This window comes from Parus major, chromosome Z, assembly GCF_001522545.3.
Source record: "Parus major isolate Abel chromosome Z, Parus_major1.1, whole genome shotgun sequence".
Taxonomy (NCBI): domain Eukaryota; kingdom Metazoa; phylum Chordata; class Aves; order Passeriformes; family Paridae; genus Parus; species Parus major.
Window position 1 is genome coordinate 28,156,411 of NC_031799.1, and position 16,455 is coordinate 28,172,865.

The following is a 16,455-nucleotide window of genomic DNA, read 5'->3' on the forward strand; positions in this document are numbered from 1 at the left end:
TCCAAAATTAATTCAGCTATCAGATATTCTCCTTATTTTCCTGCTTCTCTAAATACAATTTTATTTATTCAATGTACTGACTTCTGAATTTGTCATCAAAGAGTACTATCCTAAATTTATCTTCTATGTGATATTTGTTGAGTTTCAGTGCATACTTTACATTTTTTGCAATGTACAATGCCTTCTTGACATTATGCATTCCACTAAAGAAAGAATGATCTAAAATTGACTGAAATACATTTCAGAAGAATAAAGTATTTTAAAGTTAATTTAAAAAACACATCTTACTCTGACTTGTTACCTTCAATTAAAGATAGATCTATGCCTGAACAGCTGTAGTAAGTACAGAAAATCATATTTCTGGGTAATTTAGCAGAGGAAGTACACTGTGATCCTATCGTCAATAAATAAAAGTGAAGATTACAGCACAGCAGAGAAGTCAATGAACAGATATTATGCTGCTTGCTGCTAACAACTATTTGTTCTTTTTTTGCAGATCAGCCTGCTTTGCATTCTCAGGGTGGAATGTTTTGAGAAGTAACTTCATACTTTTGAATATTTCTTTCTGTGCTTTGATTACATTTTCATGAAGAAGACCTATTAGCCTATCAGTGCGAGTAACAGAAGGTGAACTGATGCTATCTGAAAATGAATTAAAAATTGTGGGAAGAAATGTGTTCTGTAGTACTGGATAACTGGAAGACCTTGAAAGTACTTGCTAGCCACTAAGATGATTCCAAGTTTCAGAGTCCTCTGGGCCCTTCCCTGATTCTAGGTGTTTGTATTCCTCTTATGGCCAGCAAATGCTTCTTTTCTTAAGAAAAGCTCCCCTTGGGATTTTTTCTGGTTGTGTTTTAGACTGATGAAGTCTGAGGTTGTCATCCAGACACAGGACTTCATCTGCTAAGTACAAAGTAAAAAGAAGATGTTATCACCAGGACTCTTTAGTCCACACTGTCTTTTTTTTTTGAAGTACCAATCACAGTTCAAAGCCCTAAATGAATCTGTCTACAAATATTTATTTTTTTAAAATTTTTTCTCACTCCCCTGCTCCCCCTTCCCCTACAGCGAAAACTTGGAAATAACCAATAAATTAGTCCTGAACCTTGACACTGATACGTCTTTAGTAGTAGACCTGTTGTTTTGTATCTGTATCTCAGAATGTCTCCTCCTTTTAAATTGAAAACTGATACACCTAGAGGATACATTCTGAGGATGGGACAAACTTGATGTTGCCACGTCTAGATTTGGTTTAAACTGAATTGGTAGCAATACAGTATTAATGCAGTGAGATGCTACACAGTAGAAAACAGAGTTAAAAAACCCTGAGGCTTCTCTGATGAGCTCATATGAAGGCAAGTCCTGTTTTTTTTTTAGATCAAGCAGTGAAAAAAATAAATACCCTTTTTAATATCTGACAATACTCCACTGATGCTGAAGAACTTGACTACTGGTACTTATTACAACATTTCTTAACCTCTGAAATCTTTATACCAACATTAAGTCTCTGTAACACAGAAAATCAGGTTGTGAAAGGTTAATACCACTAAGCATTTCACATTTCTTAATCACAACTTGTCATTTAGAGGTTAGACACTAATCTTTTTTTTTTTTTTTTTTTCAGGATTTTGAACTTAAGAGCAAAAAAATTGTGGACAAGTTATAATGGAAATAATGGGAGTTTTAGTGTAGAAGTTTCAAGGTAGCTGTAAAAAGGACTTGGATAGTATTACGACTTTAAAAATTGTTTTTACAATTCAGGTAACAAAAAAACCCCAGACATCACAATGCAGAGTTTATTTGGAAGAGCAGTCACTGAAAAAATCTGATAATGAGTGATGAGACCCTGAAATAAGTCCATAAAAGTATGAAAAATGAAGAAAGATTAATATTCAGGACAGAATACTGATTGGAAAGCCTCCATGAAAAGATAACAGGACTATTTTTAAAGCTGCATTTTACTTCTAGAGACACGGGGAGAGGATTTAAAGAGACTTTCATGCTGATTACTTTAGATAAAAATACAGCCTGTTCGAAGTTAGCCAAACACACTGTAGCCAAGTTGATGTAATGTGTTCCAGCATACTCTGTGTCTATGGATATTCCGGAATTTAATGTAGGTACAGCTGGGAAATCTCAGAGATACCCCTTTCCAGAATTCAGCTATTGGGTTATAAAAATATTTTCACATTTCCTGCAGATGGCTGGATTATTTTCTTCACTCATAATTTTAATTCAGAATTCATTACGGACAGCTGCTGGCTCTGATAGAACCTAATTGCTCTTTTACTAGACTCAGCTGCAGGCAGTCAGATTTCCTTTTCCTTTGTAGAGTATATTATATATAAACATGGGTGGGGAGAAAAATAACCAATTAACTAAATACATATGGATAAAATGACTCACTAAGAGTGCTGATCAAATAATGTATCAAACTACAGCTTAGGTCAAAGGAAATTACAGGCCTTGTAGGACATGATAATATATATATGGAAATAATTATCAGCACCAACATATTTGTAATTTGAGATAACACATGGAAAAGGCATTGCATTTGTTAAAAAACTCTTACAGACAATTATTACATTTTAATGAGGGGCAGCTTATTTTGCCCAGTGAAAAGTCATCAGTCTTCAGCAGACCTGCTCAATTGAAACCATTTGTTGGCCAAATTGAAGTCAGGCCTCAGTATGTCCACTGGGCAACTCAGAAGAAAATGTGACATAATCAAGGAACTATTTTTACCAACTGACCTCTTATTTAAAAAAAAAAAAAAAAAAAAAAAAAAAAAACCCCAGAGAATAATTACTTTTACTCAGGCTACCAAAAAGAGTACGTCACAAAAAGAGGGAATAGAGACAGACAGCAAAAATGTCCAGGATGTGAGTATTCCCTTCCATCTCACTCTGCATAAGAAATATTGGAATGGGTTAGAACATTTTGCTAGTCCAGTTTTTTATGATGGATGAACTCTAGGAAAGTTGTAGACTTATAAAATGTGAAACAGCATTAAATAACCCATTTTTTTATCCTTTTATCCAAAGACATTTAGTGAAATGAAGGGACACCTTTAAATTAAAAGTAAATAAGTATCTTCTAACATATATTTGTGAAACTACTTAAAAAAGGAAAAACATAGTTAATCCTGCCTGGTTTTGTTCTTTGAAATGTGTGTACAATCATTATTGTAAGCAAAAAAGGATCTACCAGTTTCTCTAGGCAGCTAGAGAAATACCGAGGAAAAGAATTGAAATCCTCATGAAGCAAGGTGAAACTAGTCACTAACTGGTTGCTGCTGGAAAATAAACTTTACTGAAATATTATTGACGTTGGAGTTTTGTACTTTCCCCTGAAATTTCTGTCATTTGCCATTGTCAGAGACAGGATGCTGTCCTAGACAGAACACTGATTCTATCTAGTAATAGCATTCCCTATGTTCCTTTACAGATTTCTGCTACCAGAAACAAATCTTGCCCTATGCAGTCACAGCAGCTTTTTAGGATTTCAAAAGATAATCCAGCCCTGAGTCACACCAGTGGGGGGTATAATCCCCTGAACCACAGGCTAAGTGCCAACCAAATATGGCTTTATACACATATGATGGATTTAATCAAAGAGACCACAAAGTAGGTGTTTTTTATTATTTGAATCTGTATGATGAAATACTGCTTGTTATTTATATGTTTTTGAGTTTTAATAATGGTTTCAGTGATATTGTCTAAGTTTTAATGCTTATAAACAATGGAAGCATATATTATACATACAGCAACTACAGTTCAGGTTTTAGAAGGGGAATGTTTGCTGTGCAGAATTGAAGACAAAACTTGAACGTGGATCAGCATCAGTTTGCTTGTATTTGACACCTCATGGAGGATTTACAGATAATATAGCATTGTACTTTCCTACTCTAACTATCAAGGCCAATTTTAAAGGACACTCCACACCATCACATTAACTACGGCATGCTAGCTATTGTCATGTTCATATTTCCAGGTTTTCATATGCAAGTACATAAATTTATGGAAAAAATTAGAGAACAAAGCTAATAAGAACCTTATTAAGTTGAAGAAGGATGAGTTGGGGAATAGTGTCTCTGCTATCAGGATGATTCTAACTAGTGACACTAAAATTTGAAACAGAGAAAAGAAAATCCAGCATTACCCACCCATCACTCTCTCTATCAGCATAAAGATGGAGGTGCTACTTTTTGTCTCTATACTTGCATGAACACATCCCAGTAATTATGTGAGAACTCTTGCATGTTCAACATAAAATATCCAAGGTCTTCAACTGTAAGGTTTTCAGAATCTGCATTTTCACAGCCTTTAAAGTTTTTATGGTGAGAATATGAAGGCAAATCCAAACTCTCTATTATGACATCTCCTGTCCATGTTTGCAATACCATTCATTACAGAATTACCAAGGAGTGTCTTGCTATACCAATTTCTTCCATCTAGCCTTTATCAACTTTTCTTCTAGACTATTTCTCTTTTTCCACTAGCCTCTGCAATTCCAGCAATTGATCAAAGATAGAGAAACCATCCAAAATTTTCTGAATCAAGTGAATCCACTTCCTTAAACAGAGATCAAATGTTTATTCAAGGCATAAACACTGCAAGCCTTATCCTCTCTACGATGAAATGAAAAAACTTCTACGAATAATCGTATGTGGAGAAATGAAATCACTCCCAGTCAGTTATTCTGACTTCATGGTCTGAGCTGCTGAGACTATTAATACAGATGAGATACAAGGAAAAACATAGACATTAACTTATTGCTATATTTTTATATTAAGATGAACTAAATATCCTATGCAGGATCACCAACTATACGTCTTTTCAATATGAGATTCTAATAACAATCTTATCTCTCTCTACTTTCTGTTAGAGAACTATGACTATCAGGAAAAAAAAATTATGAGATGTATAGTGATTCATATAGCTATAGTGATATAGCTAAGAACTGAAGAGTTAAAAGCATTACGGTGTTTTTGTACAGGGATGATACCCAGCACAGTTTAATATACAGTAGCAGCTCAATAACTTCTGCACAAAGACATGTGGGTACATCAGAGAAGATTTAGAATATTTATGATATTAAAATACTTGTCATACTAAAATGCTTTCACTGTCTTTTCCTCTCTAGTGCTTTCATCAGTCCAAGGAAGTTAGGAGGGGTTTTGGATTGTTCTCAGGAGAGGGAAAGGGGTGGAATGAAGAAGATTCTAGTATTTTTTAATCTTGTGTTATTTCTGAACATGTACTGGGGAAGTTTTTTCCCCCCACCGTGAAAAAGGATAGGCAGTCATCTGCAACCTACTCACTGCAAGGATTAAAAAATGAGCATTTGTAAGGCCCATGGCAAAAGAAGCAGTTCAAACGATACAGAACTGAAATAAAACAATCCACTGGAAAATCATTGCCTTTGATAAATATATTTTTTTTCTTAAATGTTCTGTTTTTATTCACAAGCACCGACCAAAAATTAGGTAAGTATTCTACTTTAGGAAATACGATATGGTGTTTTGTTATGTTTCGAAAATTATCTTGTTTTTCAGTCTGCTAACTGGTTATGTTAGTGTAGTCAGAGACAGATTTACTTAAACAGTCACATTCCTCCAAACACCCAAGTTTTTCTGTTAGCAATAGCAGCATTAACAGTACCTGCCATAGCTTGAAAAAGTGTCTTAGAGATATGCCCTTTGGTGCTGGTATTAAAAGAAAGATTCAAACATATGGGATTGCACTGACTTGTTAAGCTTTTAGGTAGTGTTACTGAACCAACTACTAAAGTTTCTGTGATGTTTTGAAAACATCTGGCATAAAATCCCAAACACCCTCCAGTACTGGTTTATTGTGATCTGATTAGCACCTGTTTGCCTGCACTAATCCAACTTCAAACAAAAACGTGTGTTTTCCCCACTATCATTAGACCACACATTAGAGTCTCACCAATGCAGAATCCTAGGATTTAAGCCTGCATTTTTTTCATTAAAGAAACAATTTTTTTCTAGATCAGCTCTACAAATTAGGAAAAGTCATGCAGAAAAACAGTGGGATTGTGGTATTACTCAACTTCTGTGCAAAGGGATTGAAAGGGTAATCTTAAAATATAACTGAAAATAAAAAAAACCCCAGTATCTTTGTACATCAACTATTTCAACCACCAAAGAAAAATCTTCAGACAAATTCACAAGTTAGTCTAAATAAGCCAACCAAGACTTGAGTAAAGTACCTACAAACAGGATGGGATTGCTAGATTTGTGGATTTATTTTTCATTTTAAAGTTTTTTTTGTCATTCAGCTTTCATCTATCTCTTTTCTCTTCCAAATTTCACACCAAGAATAAGGATAATGGAATAATTAAGTCAGCCTTGACTGAGGTACTGAGGATCTAATGAACTATGTTCCCTGGTAGATATAGACAGAAAACATTATCTTCTTTCTTGGGAAAAAGAGTACAGTGGAATTATGCATTTAAGTTATGGCAACTACACCTTTTCATGGAGGTAGTTCTTCCAAAATATCTGATTACTTAAATTAAAAAATCTGCATTTAGATTAGGCCTTGATGTTTCCCTTGGTGTTCCATAATTCTTTCAGCAATGATCTGTTTTTGTTTTTTTTTCCGTTAAAATTAACACACCTGTGAATAAATTTCAGCTACCTTTTCCACTTAAAATCCTGCCACCTTTTCTGCACAAGTGTGCTGGTTTTGGTCTGGATAGAACTTACTTCCTTCACAGACCTGCCTCTCTTTCAGAGTGTGGTGGAGCTCAAGGAAGGTGAGGGTGCATGGAAGGTTGGAAGGAGACACAGGTAACCCAAACTGACCAAAAAGGCCTATATGGCATCATGCTTAATATATCAAATGGGGAGAAGAAGAAGGAAGGGGGGACATTTAGAGCGATGATGCTTGTCTTCCCAAGTTTTCATTATGTCTGATGGGGTCCTGCTCTCCTGAAGATGGCTGAACACCTGCCTGCTCACGTATAATCATTGAATAAATGACTGAATTCCTTGTTTTGCTTTGCTTGTGTGTGCAATATTTGCTTTCCCTATTAAACTGCTTTTATCTCAATTGATGAGTTTTCCAGCTTTTACTCTTCTGATTCTCTCCCCAGTCCCACTGGTATGGAAGTAGGTGGTTGTGTGGGGCTTGGCTGCTGGCTGAGGTTAAACCACAGCAACAAGTAAGAGCTTTGACTCATAGAATTTCCTTATGAAATTCTCAACATGTTTTTGACTTCTATATTAGATTCAAATTCAATTCTATATAGGCAATCAAACCATTATCAAAAGTAGGTGTCTAAATGACATGCAAAAGTGCCTGTTGCATATACATTAGTAATAAATAATTACCAATGTTTTGAAAATTCTGATCATATAATTCTGTATTTCTTTGCTATTATCACACAAAAATCTATTAAAAAGATTTCCATTTGCTTATCTTTGACATTCATTTATCAGAACTTGTCCAGTTCAGTAATACAGAATGGTAGTATGGACATTCTCATTTCATTAGATAGAACTATGCTTCCTTTTTCTGGTCACTGCTATGTGAACAGAAGGTATTCAAGTGTCTACAGGGTTTTTTCAGTAGTCAGGTGTTTTCAGCCCAGACTTCTTCCCATTAAGTACATTGAAGTTATTAAATAAATTCTTCACACATGCAAAAACCACTTCCTAGGAATAGGATATTAAAATAGCTTATCAACAAATGAGGCTTTGATACAAACTGGTCTGGGGCCACTTGTGAACTGGGTCTCCAGTTACCTTGATTCTCTATTGGACATTTAGCTGTATCCCAAAACCATGGAGCAAACTAAAAAAAACATTTAGTCCCATAACATGAAATGGACTGAAACACAGCTGCTGGTCAGTATTAAGGCAGATGGGTAGAAACACAGTAAGGAAATGCACTTACAATACCTACCTATAAATAAAGAATAAATAGGGGGTTACTCTGTAAGGATCAAAACACAGACAGCTGGGTCTTCTATTCCTCACCCACACAGGGTGAGTAATAATTTCTCCCTGTAGAAATTGTCTGATATCAGTTGTCTGATACCTTTGTTTTTTAGTTTCTATGGTTTAAAAGTTTGCAGAAAAAGGCTTCCACAGATTCTTCAAGCCTACTCTTTCTATCAAATACATTTTGAAAGGCAACTCCCATTCTGTTTATACTTCTGTAACATGCGATTATTATAATTTCCTGAGCTATAATAGTTTGGTAGGTACTGGAAGAAATATAAAAAAAAGGTATTAGTGATGTCTCAGATGGCTTAAAATTGCCACTATAAATCCTGTGTTCCTTCTAGAAAGTAAACTCAGATTACTCCTTCAATGAGATATTGTTGAAAAGACTGTCTACCATAGGCAAAGGATATAAGATATGGTTCTGTATTATATTGTTTGGCTCTAGTTAGAAAAGTCTTAAGTACTTTTTTAAATCTGTATGATGAAATAGGGGAATTTAATGAAAAGGGATTTAGGTAGTCCTGAACACAAAATGGAAGACAGTGACAGACAAGATACAGAACAAGGACAAGAGGAATATTAAAAAGGCTGCAGAGACAGACTAGGGGACAGGAGAGGAACAAATGAAAACCAGTAAGTTTGTCAAGAACAGAAAAATATCCCACTGGAAAATAGCAACTTGTAGAGGGCAGTAAAAGGAGATGCTTGGCAAAAATTAGAATGACAATTATCATTAGAATGACAATCTTTCTTCAGAGAAAATATCATGAAAGGTAGGAACTTATTTCAATAAATGATTCAGCAATGTGATACAAACAGTGAAATAAATTTGGTAAAACAATGGAATTTAAGGACACAACCAGAATATACTTAGAGGGGTCCACAGAATAAGGATCAGTCCAGACTTGGAGAGAAAAAAAAATTATGAAAGTGTTAAATTACTTATAATAAGCAACAGAAATATTGGAATGGAGAAACTTACGAAGTGGATAACAAAGAAGAGAAGGGAAAAAAAATGGAAAGCAGATTCTAATTAAAAAGCCAGGTAATGTGCAGATTGTACGTCACTGTTTTAAATTCTTTTTTTTTATGAGCTTGAAATGAAATGTTTATGCATGTCCAGTACTTTAATGTCAAACCAAATCGAAAGAATTTTCATGCTGCTGTATGAAAGAGATATCCTTTAGCCTAAAAACACTGTGGTGATGCTCTATAGTTGTTCCTCTTTTGATTTTTTTAAACCAATTTAATAACCATAGAATCAGAAAAAACAGAGTTGGAAGGGACCCATGAAGAAGTCTGACTCCTGGCCCTGCACAAGACAGCCCCAAGAAAATCATGTTGAATTGAAAATGATAAGGCAATACAAATCTCTGAATATAATGTTGATACAGTATGCCTGAAGTATGACACTCATGTTAACATTATTATTACGAAAAACACTTTAGTGACCTCTTATTAGTCTATCTGTTGGATAGTCAACACATTAACTTTAGGAGTAATTAGCATATTCATAAACTTTGGACTTTCCAGAACATTTGATGCTAAATGTTCAGCCTGTTTTAATTGTGGAGACATACATTTTTTAATTTTTCAGAAACTTGCTTTCATTAATTCTGCTCATAGACAAATGATTAGGAGAAGAATTTAAAAGCCTTGCTAAAATAATAGGATATGTGAAAGCCTGTCTTTTAGAGGTTAGGTTGTAAGAAGTGAATGAAATCTTAATGTCTCAAGTAACTATACATAAGACAAAAAGCTTATGAGTAGCAGATTATGCTTATTGTAGATAAATTACTGATAAATAAATTAACAGAAATTTGGGATAAAAAATGTCCCTCAAGCATAAAATCATACTACCTATTATGACCAACATTTTCAATGAAATCTACATGCAAAACTAATGACAAAGAGAAAATAATGGCCTTGTACTTTATCAGTACCACTGAATGTTAAAAAGCAATGCATTTTATTTCATCTTTTCCAATGACTAGCCATAAGAACGGATTTAATTTGCCTATTTTTGCATTGTAGTAATTTAGGCTATTATATTAACTTCAGAGATTTTCCAGAGTGGGAAGATTCATTTCTTGTATTAAGTTTGATTTTGATTTTGAGCATAGCATTTTCACTGTTGAGCAGCTTTGGAGGTATGTTATATATGCTATATATGCTATATATGGATCAAGAGAATAAAGTTTTATCTGAGGAAATTTAAAATCCTAGACAATAATCAAAATGTTAGAACCCTGTAAATGCAAGTACAAAAAGACATTTCTCCATTCAAGAAATACTCAGAAAACTTTATGAATATATTTGTGCTGTTATTTATAATTATTCCACATTTTTAATCCTGGTGTTTCAACAAACATTTAATATTTGTGTTTCATGTTCTTTGGTATTTTGTAAACAGTCTGTGCCTTTCAGCATTTAAGTTCTGCTCATTTTGATTTCCTGTTGAATTTATTTTTCCATCTTGTTTACAGAAGCCTCTTTCAATCACTTTAGAAGTATTTAAATTATCAGATTCCATGGCTGGGTTATCAACATATTAAGAAGTCAGAACTAGACATGGTGGTATGTTGTAATAACTATTCCTCAGGTTTTGGATGACAAAAGCAAGAGTAGTTTTCAGGTATGATATGCTAAGCATTTCTAACTTCAGCAATCCATGTGTAGTAGCTCTCAGCCTGACTAACTGAAGCTATTCCAAAATTAAGTTCACAAGAAACACTGATCTTAGGAACTTGCTTTGAAAAGTTACACAGCAAGCTATACAATGTATGACAATACAGCCCTAGAATGAGGGAATCCATCTTGGACCTTATTTATGTCAGAATAGGTACATACGTTCTAATAGTGTCCTTATCAACACGATTTTAAGGTTTTCTCAAAGATCTGTTCAGCAAATTCCAAAGAAGTTGTATCTCTTCCTCTTCATTTTCCTTAGTCCCATAACATGAAGAGCAACTGACTTTTTTCTTCCAGTTTTGTTAGTTCATACCTTGTAATGCTGGAAGAGGTTTGCTACTTTGCAAAAAAGCATGGAGCACTTATTTCCCTGGAACTGGGTTCAGCTTGTTCCCCCGGTACATCTTTTGATTTTCAGCTCCTCAAAGTCCTGAACTGAGGATTTAAACTTGAATACAGAATCTTACCTATTTTCAATGAAACCTTGAATTTACCTTTCTTAATTATCATGTTTGCTACTTTCTCACACAATATAAGTAGTAATTTCAGAAAGTGTTTAATTTCTTAAAACATGCTTTGTTCAACACTTCAGGCTCCTAAGCCAAAACCATCCTCTTCCTTTATTACGTCACATTCTGAATGCTACAGATACATTTGTATTCTCCCTCTGGACATTCTCCCTGGAGATCTTTTGATATTCTAAAATTGAATTAATTGTGCCTAGACCAAATAAAATAATTCTAGCCTACCCAAATTGGCACTGCCATACTCAGGTCCTTGATTTGCAAGCCACCTTTTTCTTTGACAGACTCAGCAGTCTATTTGAAAGAAAATCATACTTTTCGTCTGCAACAAAACAGAAAGCAGTAACCTTGCCATAAAATGTTTTGAAGAAACTCCTGGGCTTACCTGCAATGAACAACCATAGGTCCGGCATCAGGTGGGTTGCAAGTCTTGACTCGTCGCAGGAAAGCTAAGAACGGTGTCGGGTGTTCTGGGACACCATGGTCAGGCCAGGCAGTGAACTGGAATTGTCTCACTTCCCTTTTCTCACTTGAGCCATTCTATGGAATTTAAAAATTTCATGACAAAACTGCTACTTGAGGTGGTATCAGCACTTATCAGTGAAACAACTGCAGAAACATATGCACTAGTGAAAATTATTTAAATATTTGGGGTTAGCAAGAAAAACAACTCAGGCCATGGAGGAAAATCCAAGTTACAGATTCAAACAATGTAAGATCTTCAAGTGTACTGCACACTTGTGCACCACAGTTCACAAGTTCCACAGACTTACTTAGTATTCAGGTTTTTCGTGGTGAGACCTCTGCATTAACTTACAAAATTTAGTGTTATCAGGAAAATGTACTCTGTAGAAGTCTCAGTGTTCAGTGCTGTTAGAAGGAAACAAGGGAGAAAAGTGAAAGGAGAGGAAGGGGAGAAAGGGAATATGGAAGTAAGGGAAAAAGGCATGCAGGTAAGGCAGGAAACAAAAGAAAGAAGGAAAAGAAGGTGACAGGAGAGAGGTTGGTGATAGGACGGAATCCTATTGGATCTCCTACTGGAGAGGAGGGAAGAAATACCAGCCTTTCAATTTAAAAGTAAGTATATACAAGTATATATACCTTGTAAAGTGCAAATGTACGAACACAGTATGTTGCCAATTCAACAGTGTCTGAAAGGGTCACTTGGATTAGTCCATAAGTTTCTGTGCCTCTGCTTGGCCAGTATTGATCACACTTCACCTGCAGTGAAAAACATGTTATTATTTAATATATTTAATACTGAAATTTTTTACATATCTGACTGTATATCACCATGGTTTTCAAAGTATGTGGAGACAGAATGGCCAGCTTCCAGCACAAGAAGTTTATTTTATCATCCACAAGAACTGCTCATTTGCTGGTAGATTATATAAGGTCTTCTTTCATAATGGGCAAGTTCAGTAGGACAGATAATTGAGAAATGCTAATAAACATAAATACACTGAAGAAAAAAACAATTTATAGTAACTTAAAGTATGACCTATATCTTCACTTTTTACAGTCCATAATTTAATAATTATGTACTAATCCCTTCAAAATATATGGAACACTTTTTTAATACTTGCCATATTTTACATTAGTCCCCAAAATTTATAACCTTTTGATGGTAATGTTTATTATGTACTGAAATAGGTCAGTATAAACAAGTATTTTTTACAAATAATTAAAATACACTGTTAAATGAAAGGGCATCAACAACTATTAAGTGGACTGTGAGAAAGAATTCCTTTTGATGAGTGCTCATCAGAGGAGAAGCAGATAATGAAATTGGTTCCACCGACACTTAAAAAGAGAGTTCATCCACCAAATTTTAAAAAGCACAGAGCATTTAATTCAGAGGAGTCTTTCCTTTAAAATGCCACAGTTTAGAATATTAAAAAATGCAATAATTCTGTTGAAGATGACACAAAAGAGAACCATATTTTTATCATCATAGCTAAGGTTCAAGAATTTGCTTTAGTTACAAAGCAAATTAAACAATGAAAACTGTTAAGAAAATAGAAATGCTGAACCCCTAAACCCACCAGAAAATGAGTACAAAGCAGTATGGAGGCCAAGTAAGTTAAAACATTTCCTTTTCAATGGCTGATGGGTGAAACAGAGAGTCAATCTCTATTCTATTTATAACAATACATTCCTACCAATTAGCCCTGCCTACAGTACGGAAAAGAAGTTTAAACTGAGTCTAGTAATAACAAACTGGTTCTTTTAATAAAAGTCTTCATTAATCACTCCAAGCCAGACTTATACCAAATTCAATGAAAATACACTAAATATAAAAAACCAAAAAAAGTAGAATATTGCACAGTATTTCCAATAAAAAAAAAAGCGAATTGTCATGCTAATCCACAAGAAAAACTGATAATTTCTTCAAAATGGAAAATTAAGATATGCATCTTTGAAACTCCTGTGTTCTCCAGGTTCTTCATTCTGCACAATACTTATTAAGAAAAGACTTGGTATGCTTTCCAGCTCTCCAGACCAAAATGGCTTTTGCTCACAGATCATTTAATTTTGAAGCTTGGAGGTCACAGATCATTAACAGTTCACAAATAACAGCCTGAGAACAGGTATTCTAGATAGGAAAAAAATTCTAGCTGCTGAAGCAGGTGATAAGAATTCATTAGTGGCAAAGTAAGGGGAAACAATTTTTTTACAGGAAATGATTGTTTAATTTAGAGATAAGGAATTGCAACAAAGAAACTAAAAATGTTTATTGATACTTCTGTATTAAAAAATGCGATTGAAAAATGGTATTATTTTATTGAGTAATTAAATAATTACTTCATTTTATCATTTACTTAGAGAGGTTGAGTACTGCAAATGCTTCACAAATATCCATTATGTATTTGCAAGATCCCTAGTACTTGCCCCCTTGGTCTTCATAGACAAAACTGAAAAGCATGTTTTCAATTGAGAACTTTAAATATAATTATAGTAAAATTAGTTTTATTTTATTATTAATATAGAAACTGTGTAACATTTCTATATTAGTTAATTGTATTTTAAACAAACACGTTATGGTTTATAATTTATTAATTCCTAAAAAATGACAGATTTTTTCATAGAAAGTGCTGATACAATTTGCAATTGTTGATTCAATTTGTAATCTTAGCAACTACAGGCTTAGTATAAACTGACTAAAACTGGGGTTTTTAAAGTTTTTTTTAAATTAATAAAATAAATATTTTTAATTAAAACAAGAGAGAAAAGTATAGCTGTGCCTTCTCATGCCTAAATATGTTGTTCTCTTCTTCACTCTGCAGATCTCACATATAAATATTATGCTCATAGAAGCAGCACCAGCTTCCAGAAAGCATTCCTGAAAAATTACCCAGCTTGCAATTTGCTAACAACAAAATTTGACCAGCCTGAAGATGACAGAAAATGTTTGTTTTATTTTTATTTTGTAGAGTAATCAAAGGTTAAGAATATACTTGGACTTATAAGGCTAAAGACAACTGCTTATTTTCAGTTAGGGTGGGAAAAAATAAACATGTATGCTCCTTTAGGTGCAGATTTTTATTTTTTTTAAATGTACTGGTTGATCTAATATAAACTTCAATTATGGTATAATTTTTCTAAAATACTTTCTGTGAGAGCTATGTGATGCACAGGTCTGCTGCTGGAAGCAGATACTGTTCAATAAGAAACTCAATTTGTAGAGTAGTTTATATATTATTTGGAAAGGGAAACTGATGAAAAAAAATATCAATTCTTTCAGAAAGAAAACCTGATTTCAGATTGATGTGGATTTGACCTTCTGGAAGAGCACACGAAGCCTAAGTTCATTGAACTGCATCTTTTGTCCCTTTTGTCTATTGATTTTTTTCAAGACAAGAGGTCTTCTTCGGAGATGTGTCCTTATGTGCCTCCTACCCTCTTTTGCTCTGTGATCATAAACCTTATATTCCCAATACTCCTAACAATTTAGAGTCCAATTTATCTTTGTGAGAGATCAAACAATGTTTTCTATTGGACTTCACTGACAGCAGAGAAGCAGATAATATAAGTTAATTGGTAAGACAATTCCTTCTGAGAGTTCTTTCCAAAGGTTTTACTCTATGCTAAGATCCCAGTCTTCAGCTCTTGAAGTGGGAGAGGTTACATATTCTGTGTTCTCTTGTTCTTTTCAGAAAAAAAACTCAACCCCTTTGAGTCATCCAAAATTTAACACTATATGTCAACAAGTCAATTTTGAAACTTTTTGCCCAATGCGCTCTTGCTTTAGCTTTTCAGTCTGTGTTTAATTTCTCTGTAGTAAGAGCCTACAGAGTAGTAATTAATAGAAATTAGTAGTAATTTCTTCCTTGCTTGTGTAAATAATTTGGAAAAAAAAATTAATATGGCAAAGTATGGTGATGATAATACTAGCCCTCCCCAGAAATACTATTACAGTGTTTTTAATGTCACAGTTATTTTCTAATATACCTTTGATGAGCCCTCACCTCATAATCATCATCTTTCTCTTATCCATGTAGCTCCAAGCTCCAAGGGTTGATTTTTCCCTAGTAGTATTCACCTGCACCCAGTGAAAGTTTTTCTGTGCCACTAACTGTGCATGAGAACAGCTTTCACTAGTAATTATCTAATGTCCTCTTGACTGCCACTAAAGACAGCAAGATGAATGAAGGTGAGTGTGAAATAACTCACTAGTGATTTAAAAGAGTGGGATTTTTTTTAAGAAAATGAAATTACAAGTACTGACATGCATATCTTCTACTACTACTTTCGCTGTTACAGAATCACAGTCACAAGGTTGGAAGAGACGTTCAAAATCATTGAGTCCAACCCATGCCCTAACACCTCAACTAGATCATGAGACCAAGTGCCACATCCAGTCTTTTTTTGAACATATCCAGGGATGGTGACTCCACCATCTCCCTAGATTGACCATTCCAGTACTTTATCACTCTTTCAATAAAAAAACCTTTTCCTAAAATCCAATCTATATTTCCTTTGGTGCAGCTTGAGACTGTGTCCTCTTGTTCTGTCAGTTGCTGCCTGGATAAAGAGACCAATCCCACCTGCCTACAAACACCTTTCAGGAAGCTGTAGAGAGTGGTCAGGTCTCCTCTGAGTCTCCTTTTCTCCAGGTTAAACAACCCCAGCTCCCTCAGCCGTTCCTCACAGGGTTTGTGTTCCCAGCCCCTCACCAGCCTCGTTGTCTCCTCTGGATGTGCTCAAGTGTCTCAATGTCCTTCCTGAACTGAGGGCCCAGAACTGGACACAGCACTCCAG

At 34.6% G+C, this 16,455-nt stretch overlaps 1 protein-coding gene across 50 annotated transcripts in view; it reads right to left on the bottom strand.

The window, feature by feature from the left end:
* The window catches only part of PTPRD (protein tyrosine phosphatase receptor type D), a 1,166,996-nt gene that overhangs the window by 24,579 nt on the left and 1,125,962 nt on the right, over positions 1–16,455 (bottom strand). For all 50 annotated transcript variants that reach the window (XM_033520262.1, XM_033520295.1, XM_015652791.3 and 47 more), the window contains 2 exons: positions 12,295–12,414; positions 11,579–11,733 (listed from right to left, as the gene is read on the bottom strand). In XM_033520262.1, coding sequence (XP_033376153.1) covers positions 11,579–11,733; positions 12,295–12,414 — 275 coding nt within the window. The remainder of the gene's footprint in view (positions 1–11,578; positions 11,734–12,294; positions 12,415–16,455) is intronic.